This window comes from Marmota flaviventris, chromosome 2 (genome assembly GCF_047511675.1).
Source record: "Marmota flaviventris isolate mMarFla1 chromosome 2, mMarFla1.hap1, whole genome shotgun sequence".
NCBI classification, from domain to species: Eukaryota; Metazoa; Chordata; class Mammalia; order Rodentia; family Sciuridae; genus Marmota; species Marmota flaviventris.
In genome coordinates, this window is record NC_092499.1 from 159,759,787 (window position 1) to 159,778,249 (window position 18,463).

Genomic DNA, 18,463 nt, shown 5'->3' on the forward strand with positions numbered 1-18,463 from the left:
TCTGGTCCATAGATGAAGACTTATCAATGTGTTCTATGATGAAAGGAGAAAGAGAGAGCTCAGGTCTCCTTTTATATGTAAGGGTAATAATCCATTCTTGAGGGTGCCCCGTGAATGACTGAATGACATTCCAAAGGCTCCACTTCCTAATACTTTCACCTTGGAAGTGAGGATTTCAATATATGAATTTTGTGAGGATACAAACATTCAGACCATAGCATCTAGGAAACCTAGAAACATCTGAAGCCTGATTCTCAGTCCGAGAGACTCAATTTTCTTGGCTTAGGGAGGAGCCTAGGTTTAGAATATCCCCAGGTGACTCCAATGAGCTGAGCACAGCGGTCTCATCTAACAACCCTGGAGAGTACCTAACAGGCTTTTGAGGGGCTTGTGAAAACTGGAACGTCTAAACCTTCTTCTGAGAGGCTCTGATCCAGCAAGACTCAGACTGACAAGCCCCAGGGGCACAGCTGCTGGAGGACCTAGGGCATCTGAGAACACTTGGACAAAGGCAGAGCCATACCCTACTGGCAATCCAGATTTACATATGCAAATCAAGACTGACTTCACACACCAATAAGGTAAAAGGAAGAGAGCCTAACCTTGTGGCCAGGGGCAAAAAAATACCCTGGTCCTTGCTCTAGCACCAACTAGTGGTGGACTTTGGAAAGTCCCCCTTCACATCTGGACCTCAGCCCTGGCTTGATCTGCAAATTGAGATTATCTGGGAAACAAGATAATTTCTGAATGATAATTGCCATTCTAACTGGAGTGAGATGAAATCTTAGAGTAGTTTTGATTTGCATTTCTCTAATTGCTAGAGATGAAGAACATTTTTTCATATATTTACTGATCAATTATATATTTCTTCTTCTGTGAAGTGTCTGTTCAGTTCCTTAGCCCATTTATTGATTGGGTTATTTGTATTTTGGGTGTTAAGTTTTTTGAGTTCTATATATAACCTAGAGATTAGTACTCTATCTGAGGTGCTTGTAGTAAATATTTTTCCCATTCCGTAGGCTCTCTCATCATGTTATTTTTTCCTTCACTGAGAAGAAGGTTTTTAGTTTTAATCCATCTCATTTATTGATTCTTGATTTTACTTCTTATGCTTTAGGAGTCTTATTCAGGAAGCCAACATGATGAAGATTTGGGTTTACTTTTTCTTCTTTTAGGTACAGGTCTCTGTTCTAGCATCTAAATCTTTGATTCACTTTGAGTTGCTTTTTGTGCAGGATGAGAGATAGAGATTTAATTTCACTTTGCTACATATGGATTTCTAGTTTTGCCAGCACCATTTGTTGCATAGGCTCTCTTTTATCCATTGTATGTTTTTGGCACCTTTGTCTAGTATGAGATAATGGTATTTGTGTGGGTTTGTCTCTGTATCTTATATTCTGTACCACTGGTCTACAAGTCTATTTTGGTACAAAACCATTCCATTTTTGTTATTATTACTCTGTAATATAGTTTAACATCTGGTATTGTGATGCCTCCTGCTTTACTCTTCTTGCTGAGGATTACTTTGGCTATTCTGGGTCTCTTATTTTTCCAAATAAATTTCATGATTGCTTTTTCTAGTTCTATGAAGAATGTCATTGGGATTTTAATAGGAATTGCATTAAGTCTGTGTAACAGTTTTGGTAGTATGGCCATTTTGACTATATTGATTCTGCCTACCCAAGAGTATGGGAAATCTTTTCATCTTTTAAGATCTTCTTCAATTTCTTTCTTTAGTGTTCTGTAGTTTTCATTATAGAGATCTTTCACCTCTTTTATTAGATTGATTCTCAAGTAATTTATTTTATTTTTTGTGGCTACTGTGAATGGGGTGGTTTTCCTAATTTCTCTTGCAGTGGATTTATCGCTTATATATAGAAATGCATTCTATAGAAATGTCCCCTTGTTCCCCTGGGCATGTCACTGTTCCAGGAATGATTGAGGAGAGGAGATCCAGGTGAAGAGTGAACCCTCAGAGGGCTGGAGACATGGCCTAGCATTTATTTACTCTTTAGACAGAAAGGAGACATGCCCCCAAGTGGCTGTAGGCAATGTTGGATCCAAGGGATCCATTGTGGCCAAGACTTTCTCTTGGTTGGATTCAATGGTCAGTATTCCCAGCCACCACAATCCAAAACCCATTGCCTCTACACACAGGTCAGTATGTTGCTCACTACTCTGGGAGTGCCTGCAAGGCAACCTCTGAGGAAATTGTCCATGGGTGGTATGGTCTGGTAAGCCTGCTTTGAAGCTTCACTCTGACCCAAGAGAAAAACAATTCCATGGAGTGATGAGATTTGGACAGATGGTCTGGACACCAGATATTTTGAAATTGAGGGCGGGTAGTCCAGATCAGTGATTCCAAAGCATTTTTAGGGGGGTGGAAATTTGCTTTTCAATGACATTTTAAACAGATCTCCAACACATGGACAGAGAAATGTTGACGATTTTTTATTGTGTTGGGTAGAAGAGGCAGAAAGGGGAAGGTAACTGACCACAGACTCCACCCCCACAGGGTGACATTAAAAGTCCTTAACATGGTCTAGACACTATCTGGGGGAAGGGTCAGGGACAGCAGAGAGCACTTGGTGAGGTCATTCCTGCCTCAGCCTCCCTCCAGGCCACATGAGGCACAGGTCCCAGGGCCTAGGGCTGGGGTCAACAGTAAGCACTTCTGTGAAGGGCTAGAGAGTAAATATTTAAGGCTTTGCAGTCCTGTGGTGTGTGCTGCAACTACTCAACTGTGCGTTCATAGACAAAAGGAGCCACAGACAAACATAAATGGATGTGTGTGGCTGTGTTCCAACAAAACTTTATTTACAAAAATGGTCAACAGGCCCAATTTGGCTAAGAGCTCCTGTTTGTCGAGCATTGGCTTCAAGGAAAATGATTTGGAAGTCACTACAGGCCATAATCCCTATGCTTCTTTTCACATTTATGACTCTGGATTTTCAATTCTTTAATTCAATTTGCCTTGTTCTCAAACTTCTAGGCATCAGAATATAGTCATTCCTGACCTTGAGTTATTTGTTCCAAGGGCCAAACAGTTCCAGTGAGCTAATAAACATGAAATGCTTTGAAAAAAAATCTTAAAGTATTTTGCAAATAGGTCCACAAGAGCACAGTTTATCATCCTTTACCTGTGTTTCAAGAAAATTCTAGGAACCACTCACCAGATTAGGCTCCCTGGGCTACTTAAAGAGCGGAGTTTTAAAAAAAAAAAAAAAAAAAAAAATGACTCAATAAAAAAAGTCCTAACGGGATATCAAAGCTAGAAGAAATGAATACTGTCTGAACCTTTTCTCCCAGAGCCTGAGACTTCTAAACTCTTCACTACCATGAACTAAAAAATCCTCTACTCTCTATTTTATCCTGTTTATCTACATTTTTGCTTTTTAGGTCAGAAAATCTCATTAGTCAGAGAGTCATAGTGAATACCTTTCTTTGTCTTCTGTGCATAGTTCAACCTGTAAAATTTGGCATTGTTGCTGAACTACCCTGAATAACTTAGTCTTAAAATAATCTTGTTCTGCATGTGCCGGCAGGGTGGTAAAATCCCAGTAAATGATCCCCATCAGTCTACCTTCTGTCGCATTTCTGGTTACAAGAGATAAAGTAGTTATAATTGATTAAGCACACACTGATTGAGGACCCAGTGCCTTCACAGAGCTTACTTCATTTAGTGATTACTATAACCCCGTGAAGAAGGTATCTTCTCTACATTTTATAGAATATTGAAATGAGGCATAAAAAAATTTTAGGAAATTTACCTGATATCACATAGGTTGGAAGTGATGGAATTTGGATTTAGGATTTAATCCAGAACTCAAAACCCTTTCCACATGATTGCCAAAGACTTCATCTACATAATAACATGCATCATTTCCACACCCCCCACCCCTGCAAGGTGCTTTTTGTTTCCCAAGGAAAGGTTACAATTTACAAATGGACATAACTGGGAAAATTTCTACCCAATGTCAAATCGTCTCAAGTAAAAACAGAATCAAATTGCATCACTTTGACCAGGTGAGAATCATGGTGATTAAGCCAAGAGCTAAAACTGGGCTTATAAGACCTAAGTTTGTGTGCTATGATTTGTCTTTTTTTTTTTTTTTTTTTTCTGGTACCAGGAATTGATTCCAGGGGCATTTTTCCACTGAGCCACACCCCCAGCCCTTTATTTATTATTATTATTTTTTAATTATTTTGAGACAGTGTCTCATTAAATTGCTCAGTCTGACCTCAAACTTGCAATCCTCCTGCCTTAGCCTCTGGGGTCCCTGGGATTACTACCAAGACTGGTGGGTTATGAGTTTTTTTCTATGGAAGTACACTGCCTTTGTAATAACATAAGCATACAGGAAAGTTGGGAAGTTTGTTTAAAATGATGGGGGAAATTAATGTAGCAGAGACTAGCTCGCTTATTACCAAAACGGTTTCATCTTCTTTCTACATCCTGCTAATATACATATCCCAGCCTCCCTTGCAGTTAGAAGTTGTCATGTAACTGAGCTCCAGCCAATGGGATGAGAGCAGAACCCAGTATCTAGACCATAAAACCCTTCTGTGCATAATCCTCCATGTTCTTTCCCTCCATGCAAAGAAACACAGTGTCTTGAAGCCAAGTTTGAGGATGGGGAGCCAGAAGATGAAAGGCTCTGGAGTTCAAGGACCACTTCTTGCAACAGAGCCAACCACAGACCAGAACTCTGCATGAGAAAAAGAGAAACTTCTCTCATGTTAAACCCCCAAATCGGTTACGGCAGCTACTATTGCCCCATCTAAACTAATTGAATAAAAAGTTTGATACAAATTAAAAAAACAGATCACATTAGTTTCTAATTTGTTCCACTTAAGAATGCCAATAACTTCTATTGGAATCATTAAGAAAATTACAACTGCAGAGACAACTTAGTGAAAGTTATATGAGCTGGTAAAATAATATATAGATTTTAAGACTTTAAACTTAGTTCTTTCCTGGATTCAAACCCAGCAATATTCACAATGAGGTCATTTCAATTTGTCATTCCTAATATTTAGGATATATTTGGTAAAACAAAAAAGTATTGAAATTAATTTCATCTATTTCTTTGTAATTTTGCCAAATAGTTTCTGGAAAATCTAAACTTCCATTTGTAATCCACAGTATGATTCTATTGGGTAGAAATATTCTATTCTAGATTGCGTGAACATCCAATTTTGCATTCACTTATTCATATGTACTGTGTATCTCTACTGAGTAGGAGCTAGATGGCCCTGCTTTGCTTCTGAGAAGTTCTGTGATTGATCTTGGGCAGGTTGTTTATCCCTCCTAGATCTTGATCTTTTTTCATATTAAAGATGACAAAAGATAAATATTTCATACTTTGTAGATTGCTTATAATCAGCTGTATCAGACCGGCTGACCCCCATATTATGGTTTAAGCCCCCTAAATGGTTGGCATCCTGATACTTAACATTGTTCATGGCCAGAACCTTGAACAGATTTGTCCTGCTTGCCCATCTATGTTTTTGGGTTCTTCTTTATGGACCATACTTACTCCTTAAACCCACCTATATAATGCTTCTCTCATAAGGACTTCTAGCCTTCCTCCTCTATTGCAATTCACATTTATCTCTGAGGTAATGTGGTTTCTGGCCATTCTCATAAACAGCTGATCTGGCAAACACCCCACAACCCTCACCTTAACTTGCAACACAAATGTCTTCCTCACCTTACAAGACCTTACAGCCAACAAAGCAAGAGAGTCAGAGTGAGATGACAGCTAACCAAAGGCTTTCTCAGTGACCTCACAGTGAAGCCCACACCAAAGGCCATCTTTTAAAACAGTTTCTTCTTCCAAAGCTTATTTGAAAGAGGCACTTTGAGGAGAAGCTCATTTCCTTGAAATATCAAAGAACTTCAAACCAAAAGATGATAGATTTTTCTGGAGACATGTTGCAAAGCGAATACATAAATTCCTGCAGAGTATATGCAGAAATATTATGAAGAATTCATTCCTGCTGCAGTTTGTCCACCACCCTCAATATTACATTTAGCTAACTTAATTTTCCGTGGATCAAATTTATTCAAAGTTAAATTTCTCTTAATAGGTCATCTGAGTAAACAATTTCAAGTGTTATTTGCCAAAAAAACAATATGTTTCCAGGCTTCAGATGAAATCGGCAGAGTCAGGCTAAGAAAACAACCTTAAAAATTCACAGAGAGCTGGAACAATTACAGAAAAAAAAAATGAAGCCTGGAGGTCAGTCTTTGTCATGCAATTCTGGAGGTAAAAAAATAAAATTACAAATTTCCACTAAAACCAAGACTTTGAAGAGCAGAAGAATGGCGTTTAAAACACACACACACTCACACACACACACCCACACACACCCACACCCACACACACACACACACACATATATATATATATATATATATATATATATATATATATATATATATATATCAATGTGTCTTTAAATGGCCACTGTCACGTGAAGGCAGTGCTGCCACACTAGTCAGTGAGTCAATATTGTCATTCTGAATAGGCCTCCTGCACCCTGGGCTTCATTTTATCTGAAAACTGGATGCTCTGTACTCTTGGCTTTCGAGGAGAGGAGCAAATGAATTAGAAGACAGGTTGAGGTCTAGCATAGAATTTTGCAAAAGCAAAAGAAGTTATTAAGAGAAGTGGAGGTCAGTCGGACAAGGTGGTACATACCTGTAATCCCAGTAGGAGGGGGATCGCGAGATCAAAGCCAGCCTCAACAACTTAGCGAGGCCCTAAGCAACTCAGCAAGACCCTGTCCCTAAATACATAAAATGTAAAAAAGGGTTGGGATGTGGCTCAGTGGTTAAGCGCCCCATTTTGGGGTACTGGGTCAGTCCCCAGTACCAAAACAACCAACCAAAAAAGTGGATGATGTCGTGGAGTAAGTAGAAGTTTTTGGTCAATTTCTATTCATGAAATTTCTCAGAATTTTTGGATTTGTGCAATGGACGAAATAAAGTATTTCAAGATCTATTTCATTGGTGAATAAATGGACATCTGAGAAGCAAACCAGCCTGATATCCTCAATAGGAAATACAGTCACAAAAGAGGTGATTCTATCTCTAGTCCCTGAATCTACAGCCTTTCCTCTGATGGCATCTAAAGGCAGGCACACCAAGAATCTGAAAAACCTATGATATCACAGGTAGCAAATGGATATGAACAGGCATTGAATTAACTCTTGAAATGTGACCTTAATACCATTACTCACATAGCCGCAGCCACGGACACACTGGCACCTCGAATGCTCAAGTTCCTGTGGAAATAATCACCCCTATGAACACAGAGGGAACCCTGATCCATCGTCTCTGTTCAGTACCAGGTTGCTGCTGACATCACCACAAATAGGAAGGGAGGGAGTCCAAAAACCACAGGGCTCCTTCCTACCCCTATATTAAGACTTTTCAGAGCAGAAACCACCATATTCAACTAGCACACATCATATTCATTGCATTCAGGGCCTCTTAAGAGGAGATGAATACAGCAGACCCCCTTATCCACAGTTTCATTTTCTTTGGTTTCAGGGACCCACAGTTTCAGTTACCTGAAATATTAAATAGAAATATCAAATAGAAAATATTAAATAGAAAATTCCAGAAGTTAACAATCAGCTCTCAAGCAAAGTTGGAAAGAATAAAAGATAGATCCTCCTTGTGCCCAGACCCCAAACCCTACATAATCTATATTATGTCCCAAAATATTAAATGTCCCAAATATTAAATAGAAAATTCCAGAAGTGAACAATTCATTATTTTTACATAAATTTTATTACAGTATATTGTTATATTTGTTCTATTTTTTATTGTTGTTAATATCTTACCATGCCTGTTATCCTAAGTATGTATGTAAGAGAAGAAAAACAGTATATATAGGGTTCTATGCCATTGGCGGTTTCCACTGGGGAGGTCTCGAATACTCCCTATGGATAGGGGTTTACTGTCCTATTAAAAATGTAATACTAAATCAGAGCTGTGCATGCCTGTAATCCTCATGGCTAGGGAGGCTGAGACAAGAGGATCGTGAGTTCAAAGCCAGCCTCAGCAATTTAGTGAGGCCCTAAGCAGCTCAGTGAGACAGTGAGACCCTGTTTCTAAATAACATACAAAATAGGGCTGGGGATGTGGCTCAGTGGTCAAGTACCCCTGAGTTCAATCCCTGGTACCCCACCTCACCCCCCCCCCAAAAAAGGAATACTAACTTAGGACCTGACAAGCACTTTGTTATCAACATCTTTTCATGAAATACCTGCTCAATTGAAACTGAGAAACAGACCTCCCACAGCATTCTGGGAAGGGCACTGAGGCAACTGGGTGTGTTACCTTGGTGTGTACATGTGTATGTATGTGTGTGGCAAGTTTGATCACATTGTTCTTAAATACAGAGATGATGAGCAGAGGTGGTGGTGCTCATTACCATGTGTGGGATATTCAAAGTTTCTCTGTGTGAGAAGAGAGTCCTTGAGCCTCATTTTCTAGCTAACTGGCTGCTCAGACTTGAACCACCTAAAATTGTGGATTACTGACAAAACTAGATAGTTGCATCTGCCTATTCTTATAGTAATCAACTAGAGCATGTGGCTCTAGAAATCCTGCACTGTGGCCCACCCATAATGTGGAAATGTGTACCCCTCAGCAGACAGTGGGAAGTTCGTAAGTAACTACTACAGAGCAATAAAACACACAGTATTAAGCTGTACATACTTCATTACTTCATTACCAATTCTCACAGCAGTCATGAAAGGTTGGAATGATTATTACAATTTCACAGAGAAGCAGACAAGCTTAGATAACCTCATTATGTTGCCAAAGCCCATAGCTTTTAATCTGGGATTCAAACCCAGGTGAGCGTGACTCCAATACCCAGGTTAGATATGGGCTTTCAGATATACACATCACCTTAGCCTTGAGATATTTACAAAAGAGCTGGAAGGACAGGACATGTGTCCAAATACAACAGGAAGCTCTAGACCAGCCAATCCAATAGTCCTTTCTGTGCTGATGGAAATGTTTAAAACCTGTGCTGTCCGGTTATGGCAGCCGCATGTGGCCATTAGATGTTTGACATATGGCTAGGACAACTGAGAATCTGAATTTCTTATTTTATTTAATTTGAATTCATTTATATTTAAATCATCATTGAATGTCCACATTGGTTGGCACAGTTAGCGACATTTCATTCCAATAGCATTCAGAAAAACGACTGGTCCCCACTGTTCAAACAGGCTTTGTGATGGATACATGCTCTGACAAGTTAGGGTTTGAACAGGACTCTTCCTGTTTCCAGCATGCTCTTCTTCCCTATAGAATTAAGTTCACAATCAAGGGCCCCCAAAATGAAGCCCAGTCCCTTTAGTCTACAGATAAGGAAATCAAGAATGTCTATTCTGGTTCCTTATCGTTTTGGGACCTGCTATACATAACGTGACAGCTGTCTTTTATTGCCTCCCATTCCCCTCCTAAAGCCATTCGTTTCCTCTCCTTCCCTGTGCCCTCCCTGCCATCTCCAGAAGGGGTTGAGTCTGTGCTCTTTATATCAACCAGGACACATTCCTTGCTACCCACAAAGTTGGTCCTTCCCTCTCTTGGAATGGCTTTCAATGCACTTGAGGTTTCTACACCTGCCACTCTGAGAAAGCCATTTCTTAGTACAGTTAGCAAGGCACTCAGAGACAGCCTGCCCACCTACCCCCCAAAACACAACCCCAACAATAGGGAACAGAAGCCCTCCATCCCCACTGGCTCTGCATATGTCTAAATCCAACACAGGAGCCTTGTCACTCTATCTTGTCTACTCTATTCTTTCCATACCAAAGGTGACAAATGGATTCTCTAATACTGTGTTTCCTGTCTTTTAACATTTCACTCAGCATCGGCTCTTAGTTGAGAAAGATGTTGTCATGGTTTGGATATGAGCTATCCTCCAAAAATCTTCTGTGTTAATGGTCAGAGGTGAAATGATTAGCTCATGAGAACTGTGACCTAATCAGTGTATTACTCCATTTGATGATTTAATAATTTGAATGGACTAATTACATGCTGGGGCACACTGGGAGGAAGTTAAGTGACTAGGGACATCCTTTGGGGTTTATATTTTGTTTCCTGATCCTCCCCTTGTCTCCCTGTCTCCCAGCTACCGTGAGCTGAGCAATTTTTCTCCCACACCCTTCTGCCATGATGTTCTGCTTCCCCTTAGGCCCAAAGTGATGGCATCAGTTGACCATGGGCTGAACCTCTGAAACCATCACTCCATCATAACTTTTTTCTCTTCCAAATTGGTCTTGTTGGAAATTTGGGTCACAACAATGTAAAGCTGACTAACATAGATGTTGAAAAAAATGTTTGACTATGGGACCAGACCAGCTAACAGAGTCCCTGGCCCAGAAACTGCGCTGTTCTTGTCATGTACTTTAGGACAGCCCTTGGTAAGTCTATGTTTCTTAGAATCTATATGGCTCTATGCTCTCAGCTGGGGCACTCAAGCCCATCATGGACATCTTCATTTCTAGCTAATACACTTCACTAACCTTCGAAAATGTTCCTTGTGAGCATTTAATAACCACAGTAACCTTTGAATTCTCCAACTTGAGGAATATAGGTTATGTAGGGTTTGGGGGCTGGGTACAAGGAGGATCTATCTTTTATTCTTTCCATCTTTGCTTGAGAGCTGATTGTTAAGATTCTCAGTATGGTAGTAAAGGGTACTTCTACCTACCTTCCCCAAATAGAATAACCACACAACTTCCTGAAACACTTTCTATACTCAAACGTAGGTAGTTTTTGTGGATGCATTGATGACTGTTATATCCATTCATGATGACACTAAAATCAGACTGGTTTTTAGATGTGGGATCAACATGTTGTTAAGCTCATGGGCCCTTGGAAAGAGCACACATGAGTCCCAAGTGCACACTAGGAAAGGAAGGGAAGCCCCAAAGAGCTTGGAAGTCTATTTCAGGGTCATAAAATATAGCTACAGACCTAATCCTTCACACAGCTGGTTTTTGTATAGCCTGTGAGCTAAGAATGATTTAAAATTTTTTTAAAAGCAATGTAAAGAAAAAAAATAAAAGACACACAACTTTTTTAGAGACTGTATTACAGACACTATTTTACTGCCTGGCTCTTTCCAGAACAAGTTTTCTGACCCCTGTTCTAAACTTTTAGCAACTTCATCCACCCAGAGGCATACCTGTCAGTTTCCTGAGGACTGATAAACTGAGTCCCAATAATCCCTAGCTCTCATTGATCCTCTTTGAATTTATTTTCTTTTCAGGTCAGTATTACTAGAGCTAAAATATTCCATGTATCTTTCCAAGAATAGGCACAATACATATCAAATAGAACAAAAGATAGATGCATAAATGCATATTTACTTCTTCCAAGAAGATCAACGTCATGTGTCTTTCCTGTGACAAAAATCAAGGCTCCCGATTAAAGACCAGTCAGAAAGGATCCCAGGAATCAAAGCAAAGAGAGCTGCAAAGCATCCTTACTCATCCTTCTCCTGTCACAGCCTCTCACTTGCTAGTATCAGACTCCATTTGATATCAGTATGAAATCAGGACACCACTGACTTTGACTTACCTTCTTCTTAACTCCACTAGGAAAAGAAGACAGAGCTGGAAACATACCTTTATAATCCCTTCGTTTCTCACCTTTGAGTTTCTTAGACACCTACCTAAATGTCCTTCAAGTGTCTCAGTATTTGAAATCAAAGGCAAAATATGTCATCCAGCCATTCCTCAGCCATAACCAAAGAAAATGGCAGCCACCACTGAGTGCATAGACATTGCTGTTACCTGGTTCAGTGCAGTTCTTGCTGCTCCGGAATCCTGTATCTTCAGAAGTCAGAGTATCATTCACCTGCATTAGCTTCCTTCCTACCATCCATTTTCTGTCTTCCCCTATGAGGTCCATGAGGTCAAGCTCTAGAGAAAAAAAAGACAACAACCATACATTAACTAACAGCTGTTTCAGCCTTTACCAATGTTGGATGTGCAGTGCCTTTATCAGCCATCATGTTCTCAGCCCTGCCTAGATCCCCCTCAAGCCATCCTGCCTTTACCCACGTAAGGGCTTTCACTGGATTCTATTGGGCCCAACAGAGGCAACCCTCAGCCAATGATACCTAGAATTTGTTGTATAAATACCTAACTGCTTGAATGGGATGACTTTATGGTGTGAATTCGAAACAGGTTCCTAAGTTTTCCCCCAATAATTGATAATTGATAAGCTCCAATTATCAAAAGTATAATTCTCTTGATAAAGCACATTTCATTAGTGGTTGTCTCTTCCCTGTCTCGAAATTTCCTGCACCCAATGTTTAACAATCAATTCTCAAATTGGAAAAGTATTCCAGAAATGTAGCCATTGGTCTATTTCCAAGCTATCAATACTCCCATTAAGGCCAATTTTAAGTTACCTACATGACATCCCTGAGAATGGAATTAGGAAGAGATGAGTGCAGTCATTTCCATTATGTCAGCAAAGCTGTCTTCAGCTTACCAACCACTGGCATTTCTTTGAATTACCTTCTGAATAAACCATCTGCCACTGAACATGAGCTCAGGATCTGTCTCTTGGGGTTACCCAAATTAGGATACCATTTCACCATCTCCAAGCATAGGCCAGTGAGCACCACAAAGTAAGTTTTCAAAAAAACAAGAAATTAAGGAAAAAGCAGAGCACAGAATACATGTCAGAGGCTGAGCATGTGACAGAGTTCAGGTCTCTGGCTAAGATGACCATGGGAATGGAAATGCCAGGGGAAAGAACAGAGATCAAAGGGCACATACAAGAAAAGAACACAGTCTATTCTGTTTAGGACATGTTGAGTTTGAAGTATCTTCAGGGTATCAAAAGGTAAGTATATGACCTGTGGGTAAAGGTTCCTCAGGTGAGAAAACTAGTGTACAGAAGGCCCCAAGAGAGTAATGAGAAAATAGGGAAGAACATGAGACATATGTCTGGGTGGGATCTCTATATGTTCCATGTGAAGATAGAGATCCCAGGATGACGACTGAGAAGGAATGGAAGAAGAAATCTTGGGAAATCTAACATTCCTTCAGGGGGCAAATAGAGTAAAAGAATCAAGCAAAGGATCAGGACAGGAAGGGAAAGAGCAAGGGAACATGGTATCAAGGAAGGGAGGCAGAAAGAGAATTCAAGAAAAGAATAGTGAATGGATGGAGCTGGAGAATATCATGCTAAGAGAAATAAGCCAATCCCAAAATACCAAAGGCCGAATGTTTTCTCTGATATGCAAATGCTAATTCACAATAAGGGTTGGGGGTAGGGAAAAATAGAGGTACTCTGGACTAGGTAAAGGGGAGTGAAGGGAGGGTAGGAGGTATGAGGGTAGGAAGGATAGTAGAATGAATCAGACAATATTACCCTGTGTACATATATGATTACTCGACCATTCTACAGCGGGATTCTACATCATGTGCCACCAGACGAATGAGAAGTTATACTCCATTTATGTATGATGTATCAAAATGCATTCTACTGTTATGTCTACTATTTAGAACAAACTTTAAAAAAAATGCTCAGATAAATAAATAAATAAGTGGGAGCTAATAGCACCTAATAAAAAAGAAAAGAAAAGAGAGTAGTCAGTGGTCCTAACTATCATAGACAAATTTTAAAAGACAAAGGCAAAGAAATGGCAATTTGAACTAGACATCAGGGGTCATTGGGAGACGGAGGCAACCAATTATGATGGCTCTTTCTAACAACTTGGCACTAAAGGAAGAAATTATATGAGACCATGACTAACTCTTGGATGTCTAGAACAGCTATGGTCAGAAAATGGATATAAATCCAAGAGAGGGCCTAATTTATGGTTCCCAGGGCCTTCATACAAGGTCACAGGTTCACCCAGCCACGTTGACATGGTATTCTGAAATGGTCAAGGAAGAGCCAAATGTCATCATGTTCCCTTCTCTAGTCCTACAGTGGTTCAGTTCCCACGTGATTCCACCTTCACTATTAAATTTGATCCTCACGGTACCACTCAGGAAAGAAAGGGGAAACATGAACATGGTTTCTCCAACACCTAATCAGTACTGGCTCAGAGTTGGTTCTCAGTAGGTACAAGTTGAAATTATCATTCCCATTGTACCTATGCATAAAGAGAGACTAGCGGAAATTTCTGGAAATGACAATGTTTGTGGGTACCTCACCTAAGCCAAAAGAACACATAGAGTATCATATACTGAGGTCTTTCTCAGTCAAACACAGACCTACTCCCTGAGGTAAAATTATCAAGATGCCTAATTATAACTTATATGTATTGGTCAGGACATCCCCAGATTTTTTTTTCTCAAAAAGGGGGTGGGGCAGGCACACTGATGCATGATTATAATACCAGTGGTTTGGGAGGTTGAGGCAGGAGGATCGCACATTCAAAGCCAGCCTCAGCAAAAGCGAGGCACTAAGCAACTCAGAGAGACCTTGTCTCTAAATAAAATACAAAAAGAGCTGGGGATGGGGCTCATCAGTTGATTGACCCTGAGTTCAATCCCCAGTACCAAAAAAAGGGGGGTGGTGGTGGTGGTGGTGAAATACTAATAATTTTTAGACTGAAATACAAAAACCTACATTGTAGCCACAAATTGTCAAAACACCACCAAAGGAATAATTCAAAGTTTTCTAAGCATTTGTGCCACTTGGTTAAATGGAATGGTTAATTCTTATGCTTGAGAATAAGAAGAGGGAAAAAAAATTCAAGAACTCATGAAAAAACAATGAGGTCAGAGGATTTAAACTCCAACAAGCAGTCCTCAATGTGAATGTAATATTATATCATCAAAAAAAAATGACCTAAAAGTGTGGATAAAGGCATTTCCTTCATCTCAGGCTGGGTTTCCTCAGAAGCAACCCCTCAGGGGAAGATTTGAGCACCACTGGTTATATGGGAGGTGATTCCAGGAAGAACCTATAAGGAAATCGGGAAGTGGGGCAGAGAAGGTATGTTTTAAGCCAGTTGCCAAAATGAGTGAGGAGACCTTGACCCTTGTTGAAAGCTCTTGGGAGCCAGGGTGTACATGCATCTCAGACACTAAGATGTGAGGGAGCTTGAGTATTTATCCACCTACTCCTGGTCTGCCATTAGTTGAAGACTGTCCCAGAGGACATTAATTCTCCATAATTTTCAACCGACCACATGCATATCTAAAGTGAGCTCTGGTGCCCAGCAAGGATCCTGGACAATGAGATGCAAGTTCTAGAAGCTGTATGCCAATATGCACAGAAGAAGCCAGTGCATGGGATATGGACAGGGCACCATGTAGCTGCCAGCCCACGTGGTATCTAGAGAGTCATGCTGTGGCTGGCTGACTGGCCATTTACTGTTGTCATAATCTGGGTCAGAGAAAAGCATTCTATGGAACTGCAATTCTAAGGTTCATGAAGACCCCAAAGGTCTGCAAAGAAATAAATGTAACCCTTCCAATAACTTCCAAAGTTCTTTTTTATGCCAAGTTTCCATGGTTCTGTAATTCTAAGAGAAAAGCTGATACCAATTAAGAGATGTAAAAGTAAAGCCAGCTATTGTAGCAGAAAATTAGAGGATTTTTTTACATAATGATTCAATATCTTCAGGAATTAGAGACTATTAAGGCAGCACCTCTGGATTCCAAAACCTACAAACTTTTATCTCAACAAAAATATACTTGACCACTGACCACTGATATAATAATGCAGAGACTACAGTCTGAGAAAATATGATGAAAACATTGCATTTCATTCATTTTCCTTCCAAGTGAGAACCAAGTTTGACAGCATTATAACCCAGTGAGTTCACTTGTCCTCACAAAACTCCCAGTGAAGGAGAAAACGGCAATTGATTCTGTGGTCAACTTACCTTCAGGGTAACTAAGGCAAAGCAGATGTGATTTGCCTAAGATCAGAGTCAACCCATGGGCCCCTTCAACCACCTTTCCTGTCTTCCATTTATTGAGTGTCTGTTGTATACAAAGGGCTTTCTATTCTTCAACATGTTTCATCTTCACACAAATCCTACATGGAAATATTAGCTCCATGTTTGCAAATAAGGAAAGTGAGGCACTCTGAATAACTTGCCCAAGATTAAGGAAGCAACAGAATAAAAATCTAAACCCAACTTAACAGACTTCAGATTCCAAATTTTTGGGAGTCCCCTGGATAGGATGAAATTCATTGTGGTTGCACCGTCCAGACAATAGTAAGGTAGATGGATAGTGTCTCACTGGAGCTATGTTCCCAGAAACTATTAGGAATAACAGTGAGGCCCAAGCATCACCCCTGGGAAGCATCACACACACACACACAAAAAAAAAAAAAACAAGAAAAAAAGACCTTACTAAAACCCCACTGTATGCCTGATGCTCAGCTCAGTGTAGATTTCCTGGGGACTAAGCTGGTCCCACTGGCCATGACATGAAGGGCTGCATTCTTGCATTTAGGGAGGAGGAGCAGAGGGTGGTCAGTAGGGAAGCTGTGGAGGGTGGGGAGGGCAAAGGGGATACCAAGAGGTGCCCACACTCCTGTTTTCACTGCTCTCTCCTTGCTCACCTACCCCAGCTTCCTTGCACTTCTCTGCTACAGCAAAGAGGCTGCTCTGCAAAGCTACACTTGAGCAATGTCAACAAAAACACTTGGCCCCTGTCCACCGCATTCTTGGCTCCTCATCTGCCAGGTCCTGGAAGTTGCATGTTGGCCTAATTAGTCGGGGGAAGGGGTGAGTGTCGGGGGTGAAGAGGGGAGGCTCCCATGACACATGTCACCAACAGAGGCAGTTTGTATGACTGTGGGCTCCAAAAAGGGAGGACAGGAGTGAAACTGGAAATGGTGTGGGGTGCTGCTGGGAGGGAGGAAGCCCAGTTCTCAATCCGAGCCTCAAGCTGCAGGCACTGAGGAAGGAAAGAAAGGGGAGGCTTCATGCCAAGTTTCCATTACAGAGCTGCATGCTCACCCTCTTGTGTGCACTCGTTCTCTCTCTCTCTCTCTCTCTCTCTCTCTCTCTCTCTCTCTCTCTCTCTCTCTCTCTCCTTGCTTTCTCCATCTCTCTGTGTCTCTCTCCCCCTCCTCCTTCTCATGACTGGAGCATAGAGAGCCCAAGGATTTCTGACACCAAGAATGGGTCTCCTTGGGTCCTCCCTGACAAACAGCCTCAGCTCACAGCCTTCATCCCAAGGGTAACACACAGTCTCCTGTGAGCAATTTTATCCCATGGGGCTTCTAGCCCTAACTGAGTGCTGACCCCAGGCCCAGCAGGGAGGTAGGGCTGCCTGCTTTCTGCTGAGGGGATTAACTCCTTCAGACACCTGGGGAAGCAGCACAGAGGGACTGTGCTGCATAATCAGCAAAAGCATCTTTTATGAGCCAAGTATCCTTCCTGTACCATCTGACCACCTCCTCTTATAGAGTGCTGCCCATTTTCTTTGCTGCTGTTGTTGGAGTTAATAATCAAGCTGGGGACCAAACCTACATCTGACTGCAAAGTCCAGGTATGCACTTACCACCTTCTCTGGGAGTTCTGGGAGCCTGGAGGAGTAGTCTTATAGAATCAAGGCTTTATAACCTTATGTCTGAGAGGACATACTAACTTTCCCCTCCCTGTGAACTGAAACGCTGAGCTGCTTTTTGTAAACTAGAATGGAGAGGGCCACCATTCTCAGATATCCAAAGAACCATGCAACAGCCCCTGCCCCCATTTTCAGATTCAGGAACTGAGTCTTGGAATGCCTGCTTAATGCATCCACCTAGAAAGAAGTTAATGGGCACAAGAAACACAGGGATGGCAGTCGCCACTGACTTTGGGCTCTCTGGGCTGGCTCAGTGCTCCTCAACCAAGGCTATAAATACCCCACCCAGCAGTTTACACAGCTGCGTCTACTCTATGCACCCCAGGTCTTCACCCCAGAGTTGGAGGTCAGGTTTACATAAGCCAGCTGCCAGCGGACTGCCTTTTGCAGACTCCAGTGAGCAGCACCAATCTCCCAATGACCCCCTTCCTTTCCCTACACCTTGAATCTCAGGAGGCTTTGCCTGGTGATTCTCACCCTCTGTGAGTGAGTGAAGAGAGGGCAGTGGAGTCCTGGTTTAATTCATGTGGATATTTTTGCATGGATTTTTTTTTTTTTGAGACAGTGTCTCACTGTGTTGCTAGCTTCAAACTCGCAAACCTCCTGCCCCAGCTTCCCAAGCTGGACTGACAGTTGGCTTCACATGGATTTTTGAGGGAGGATCACGGGCGAGGTACCAGGGATTGAACTCAGGGGCACTCGGCCACTGAGTCACTTCCCCAGCCCTACTTTGTATTTTTTATTTAGAGATAGGGTCTCACTGAGTTGCTTAGCGCCTCGCCATTGCTGAAGCTGGCTTTGAACTCCTCTTGTCTCAGCCTTCAGAGCTGCTGGGATTACAGGCATGCGCCACCATGCC

General features: G+C 41.4%; 1 protein-coding gene across 1 annotated transcript in view; it reads right to left on the minus strand.

The window, feature by feature from the left end:
* Positions 1-18,463, minus strand: part of Slc24a3 (solute carrier family 24 member 3) — a 538,383-nt gene that overhangs the window by 451,399 nt on the left and 68,521 nt on the right. The window contains exon 2 of the mRNA XM_027922464.2: positions 11,836-11,964. Coding sequence (XP_027778265.2) covers positions 11,836-11,964 — 129 coding nt within the window. The remainder of the gene's footprint in view (positions 1-11,835; positions 11,965-18,463) is intronic.